Below are 6,594 nucleotides of genomic sequence, written 5' to 3' on the forward strand. Positions count from 1 at the left end.
TAACAAAATGTCAAATTTTGAAACGCCTCCGACCTAGAAAAGTCGGAGAAAGGTTATTTATTAGAGAAAAGAAGAGCCGTGGTTGTGTAGCAAAAAATCCAATACTTAATCTCTTTAATGCAAATTTACTTTAACTCCTCCCCCCTCCCCTATATTGAAAACGGTTATGTTGCAACCTTGTGTCACCGAGAAGCAAATGCAGTCCAGTCAAGAAAGTCTGCAAAAAGAAATAGATGAGATTAATCAGTGCATCCAATCAGGAAAATCTGATTGAGCAGTGACTAACGGTCGAAAGTATGTCCTACTTTTGCTTCCAATTTAGGCTGATTATCTAGAAAATAGATCAAGGGGGTGGCCAATGACCATAGTATATACCCCTAAAACATACAATATAAAATTTATAAATATAATACAAGCATTGATAATGATAGTTTGTCAACTTTAAACACATGCATTGGATACTCAGCTATAAGCTATTATAAATATTAGCAGAAGCATCCAAAACCCAATCCATAAATACAAGACATGTACCAGTATGTCCCACGTAAGGGTACTTTAATGAACTAAGATGAGATTTAAAATTTTTTAACGTAAAACCACAATATTTTTCATTCCAAATTTCGGCGCAGCTTTGCGTACTTGTTTAACATTATATCCTAAAAAGTGAGAAACTAAAATGTACATTCAAATCCTATAAATACCCTTAAACCTTTTCATCTTCCTCATCACCTCCAAAACTCTCAACTTCTAAAGTCTAAACTCCCTAAGCCACTTCTTCTCTCTTTTACACACACACACAAAGTTACAAACAGACGCATTAGTTTCTCATCCAAATTAACCAAAATGGCATACCCCAAAAGCTCTCTCGTTCTAGCACTTCTCTCAGTGTTCATTTCCACAGTGCTAGCTACTCCTATGACATACAGTGTGGTGAGTTTGGGAGCCAAAGCAGATGGGAAAACGGACTCAACTCGGGCTTTTGTTAGTGCATGGACAAAAGCTTGTGCGTCAGTAAAGCCTGCCATTATTTATGTGCCAGCAGGGAGGTTCTATCTCAGGCAAGTGGTTTTCAGTGGACCATGCAAGAACAATGCTATCATTATGCGCATAGTTGGGACACTTGTAGCCCCATCAGACTATAGGGTCCTTGGAAATACAGGAAAGTGGCTTGTGTTTGAACATGTCGATGGGGTTACCATATCTGGTGGGGTTCTTGACGGTCAAGGCACTGGTTTGTGGGCTTGCAAAGCCTCTGGCAATAGTTGTCCTTCGGGAGCCTCGGTATGTGAAAATGACTAAATTGCCTTTTCTTGGTGAAGTTGTAGCTCATTTGACTAAGGGGTGTTTTAAATATTTTGAGTTTAACAATGCCTTTTGTCTTTAGTTTTTTCTTTTAGCTTTTAAGCTTATTGGTTTGTGTACAATTTTTTATTTTTTAAGTCTCACCTGGCTTTTGAAAACATAAGTTTTCCACAAAAAATTATGTTTATCTAAATGCACATGCACTAATAGTTTCACATTGGAAACTGTCAAGTGCCATGCAATTTGGTTAGAAGTGTTCACATAGAATTTGTGAAGAAGAACAATGTTTTTTATGGTTGGTATTACTGTTGGTTTTTCTTACATAGACGGAGCAAACGAAAAAAAAATTTGAAATGTTTTAACTTTTTGTTGCTGGATTAAAAAAATCTCTTTATTTTCTAGGTAATTATACTGGGAGTGATTGGTGGAAACTGGTTTGCCTTTTGGGTTTAAACGTTTAACTGTTTTTGCTCTTCTTGTAGGAGATTTTTGTCAATTTAAAATACCAACTTACATTCACTTAATGCCACGACTAGCAAACTTCTAAGGAAATCCCAAGGACTACTATCTTGGAAATAATACCATGTTATGGAGTAGAATATTTAATTTTGTGCCAATTTGATTAGTGTTTAAATAAATCTCGAGCCTTGTGATATCAGTAAACAAGCTTAAAAACTGATGAGAATGTCAAAGGTCAAACAACTTGCTTAGGCTTTTGTTGCTTGAATTGACAGTCCTTCCCGCTAAGGTCAACATATTATATTGAATATTAGCCTTATAAGTTATATTTATCGTTGATTTAGAGAAATATTATATATATATATATATATATACTTTATTTGCAAATTTCAAAACAATAATAATTCGAATATTTTCTTGTTCATATGCAAGCAGACACTGCAATTTTCCAACTCAAACAACATTGTAGTCCGTGCATTAACCTCCCTAAATAGCCAATTATTTCACATTGTTGTCAATGGCTGCCACAACGTGAAAATGCAAGGGGTAAGAGTCATTGCTGCTGGAAACAGCCCAAACACCGATGGAATTCACGTTCAGTTATCTTCAAGTGTCACAATTCTTGACTCCAAGATCGGGACTGGTGATGATTGCATCTCAATTGGTCCTGGTGCCACTAACTTGTGGATTGAGAATGTTGCATGTGGACCGGGGCATGGAATCAGGTATATAGATTTTTTTTAATCTTTTTTAAAATATTACATGATTCGAACAACTACATTATATGTTGATTTTAAATTGGTCTCATTTGCGTAATTAATTGATTCAGCATTGGGAGTCTAGGCAAGGACTTACAAGAGGCTGGTGTAAAAAATGTGACAGTTAAAACAACTACTTTTACTGGAACTCAAAATGGATTGAGGATTAAGTCATGGGGAAGGCCTAGTAATGGATTTGCAAGGAACATTCTATTCCAACATGCCGTTATGATGAATGTCCAAAATCCTATTGTAATTGACCAAAATTATTGCCCCAGTAACAAAGGTTGCCCTGGTCAGGTAAGATAATTGTTGAATTAAGGTTTGCATGCAGATATAGGGTGTGTTTGAATACCGCTTATTTTACTGAAAACTGAAAACTAAAAATACTATAGCAAAATAATTTTTAAATGTGTAAATAGTGTCGTGTGACCCATTTTTAATAAAAGTTTGTATGAAAAAAGAGGTTTGTGGGTCTCGTGAACAGTAGTGCATGGAATCCACTAAAAAGCTAAAACACACTTTTCTAAAAAAAAAAAAAAAAAAAACCCAAAATGCAGACGCTGAGGAAATAATCAGCATCCAAACGTACATATAGTATAAATCAAGATATGGTGACTTCCGAAAAGGCTTTAACATATTCAAGGAAATCACACAACATAGGTTCTTAAACTACTCATGCCACTATATATTTAGGCCCATTATCATGGCAGATACAACTGTTACTTTAACTTAGTTTTGAACCCAAATTGAGACCCCAAAACATTTTCAAAGTTTTGTACTTTGCTTCATAACTTGTTCAATATATATATATATATATATATATATATATATTTATTTATTTGGAACTTGCATACGATGATATTACTATCAAGTGAAAAACTGACATATGCTTTTTTTTTTCATTTTAATAGTTTTCTGGTGTAAAAATTAGTGATGTGACATACCAAGATATCCATGGAACATCAGCAACAGAGGTCGCTGTGAAATTTGATTGTAGTCCAGGGAACCCATGCTCCAGAATAAGATTGGAGAATGTAAAGCTCACTTACAAGAATCAAGTAGCCCAAGCTTCATGTAGCCATGCAGATGGAGCTTCTACTGGTTTTGTCCAGCCCACAAGTTGCTTGTAGAGGGGAAAAATTTATACAAAATCCATATCTATGAAGGACAAAAAAGTAATCTACATTCTTCTCCTTTCATCTTTAGGGCAGAAAATTATACATCTTTTTAGTTTTTATAGTATGAATGTTAGCGAGATAGGTCATTAAGTGATAGGTTGATTGCTTGAGCCTGTGGCGGTGCTTGCTGATTGGGCATTCTTGGAGCATGCCTGGCCTTGCTATCAAAATATAATGTTGAAACTTTAAATCCCGATTTGGGTGTTTGTACTTTGTATATTAAATTGTTATAAGAGATATGATTGTGTTTAATGTATTATTGTCAATTGGACCTCACTTACTGGAATTCTAGATTTTTATCATTTCCATTTTTTAATAAGATGCCACATGAATTATATTCAATTATATTATGAAGCCAATTTAATCAAGGAAGCTAAAAAAAAAAAAAAAACTTCAAAGGAGACATTTCAAAGCCTATGCATCCCCTAGTTGAATAAAATATCCTATAATAAATATTTGGCATAAAAAGTATTCTATCATGAACAAATATAAAAATATGTCGTTGGTTCCAAAGTTTGTTTACTAGCGCTATTGATTTATAAAGTTGTAAGTGAGAGCTATTCATCCCTCAAGTTTAAGAAATTAGCACTACTGGATCCTCTATTAATTTCCATCAGTTTCCTAACCTATGTTTAACAAATAAATTAATGGAAATATTTCAGTGACATGACAACCTTTTTATTATTAAAAAATTTGTATATAATAATTTACACATTAGAAATGTCTTTCCCCAAATCTAACCAGTTAAAAGGTCTTTTCCAAAATTAATTAATCCCTACTCAAAATTCCAAAACCTCTAACATGCCAAGGTAACAGGGGAACCAAATATTTACTAGATAGCGAAATTTGGGGTCTCTCCACTCATGGGCGCTTTACTATGAATAGCCCATTTAAAATCTTATGGGTGGCGAGCTGTACATGATAAAATCCCAACTTCGGAGAAGTTGAGAATTATTTATAGTTAAATATTTACGATGTTTGTTTTTTATCATTAGACTAAAACATTGATTAATTTTTTGGTATAGGCAGAGATCGTCTCCCAAATATTTTATTTGATGACATAAGACTTTATCAGTTAAGCTAACAAAACCCACATATTTAAGATTTATTAATGATATGAAAGTGTTTTATTAATTGGTGTTGCCATAATAGAGAGCCGTAGAAGAGTTATTTCTACATACGTTAAATAAAATCATGTCCCTTGGTTATAGTAATAAATTTCTATTTCATTTTCTATATTTCTTAATAGAATTATTAAGTTTGATATATTGAAAAAAAAAAAAAAAAAATCTACCGGTGTTATTTGAGGTAGATTATTCGGTTTAGCTTAAAATATTATCTTTTCTGTTTTTAAATTAAAAACTTTATAAATCAACTGACATCGTTTGATATTTATTACATAAATATCTATGGATCAAAGCCCCTCATCCTCCATTGTAAATATTAAATAAAAAAATAAAAAAATAAAAAACCAGTTTCAAATATCTTAAAGCAGACTTAGGAAGTTACTTAATCAATATATATAGATCATTTACCCTTTCCATGCATATTGCTTCAAGAAGAAATCCCGGCCCCATGTGGTGTAGTTAGGTTTGATCCCTAATTAAAGGAAAGTCCTCACTGTTGCTTCAGTTGAAGAACGTTGAAGTGTGATGCATTCTCATGAAATTTGTTTACAATAGCTTTTGACTTAATGTACTCATGTCTTTGTCTTGACCCCTAAGTTAAATTCTATTATTTCGGTACATATAATTTGGCATGGAAATGGACCTTGCTAACTCATGTAGTCTCTATACTTTCTTGCTAAGTTAATTAGCATAATGGCTACTCCTTGCTTACAAGACCAAGTAATTCAAGTCCAATTAGAGGAGTACTGGGACATGACGGTACGTACATAAGGCACGGTTGAGTAACTAAAGTATTAAACGTTCAATTCACAGCATTCAAGTTAACGTTCTTGTTTAAATGGTAGCGGGACATCAGATCACATTTCTGCTTATAGCCGCGATAACTCAAGTTCTTTATGCCTTTACAATTAGCGAAGGATTTAGAAATATATATATATATATATATATATATATATATATATATATATATATTTATATATTTCATGGGTAATTGCCAATAGATCACATTTCTACTTAATTATTTCTTTGCAGTCATAAAAACTTAAGTTAAAGGTTAGCCTCTTAATTTTTAAAGCCTTTGTTTATTGGCAACCTATATATAGCATGTTTAAATTTTATTTATTTACTTTTTTTTTATTTTTTTATTTTTTATAAACAATGATCTGTGTATCATTTTAGGATATTAGTTAAATGATTATATTTGCTATTTACTAACAATTCAAAGTTTTGGGACAAATGGTAATTTATCCTAGTAAAAGAACAAGTGATCTTGAGTTTGAAAACTCTATTTGCTCTATATCTCATTAAATTCACAATTTTTTAATAATTTTAAAATTTGTGACAATTGATAATTTATCATATTCTTATTACCAATCTTGTTCATTTTTAAGTGAAAATTTTATCATTTTAAATTAAGTACATTCACGACATTGGGTACCATTATTATTATTATTATTATTATTTATTTTTTTTTAATTTTTTTTGAGTTTCACGCATAGGAGAATGTAGACAGTGTCATAGCCTAAATGATTGAATTTTGAAGATGATATGCCTAACCCCATGGAGTCTATGGGTGTGCATGAATGTCAACGCACGCACATCACGTGGCTATAGCTAGCTAACTAACATCGCATGCAACAGGGAAACCCTGAAACATGGCCAAAAACAATGAGGAGATTATGTTGCCAATGTATTGAAGGCTGAACTCAGAAAACTAATTGGTATATAATATATTCTTTAGCAAAATACCATGCATTTTGTCTGCTC

At 32.5% G+C, this 6,594-nt stretch overlaps 1 protein-coding gene across 1 annotated transcript; it reads left to right on the top strand.

Annotated features, from left to right (window-relative positions):
- Positions 1-743: 743 nt before the first annotated feature.
- On the top strand, positions 744-3,928 carry LOC126702066 (polygalacturonase-like). Its single transcript, XM_050400679.1, has 4 exons — positions 744-1,281; positions 2,197-2,486; positions 2,591-2,819; positions 3,434-3,928. Exons 1-4 carry the CDS (start codon positions 844-846, stop codon positions 3,650-3,652), a joined length of 1,176 nt encoding a protein of 391 aa, XP_050256636.1. The 5' UTR covers positions 744-843; the 3' UTR covers positions 3,653-3,928.
- The last annotated feature ends 2,666 nt before the right edge of the window (positions 3,929-6,594 follow it).

This window comes from Quercus robur, chromosome 10 (genome assembly GCF_932294415.1).
Source record: "Quercus robur chromosome 10, dhQueRobu3.1, whole genome shotgun sequence".
In the NCBI taxonomy this organism is placed as follows: domain Eukaryota; kingdom Viridiplantae; phylum Streptophyta; class Magnoliopsida; order Fagales; family Fagaceae; genus Quercus; species Quercus robur.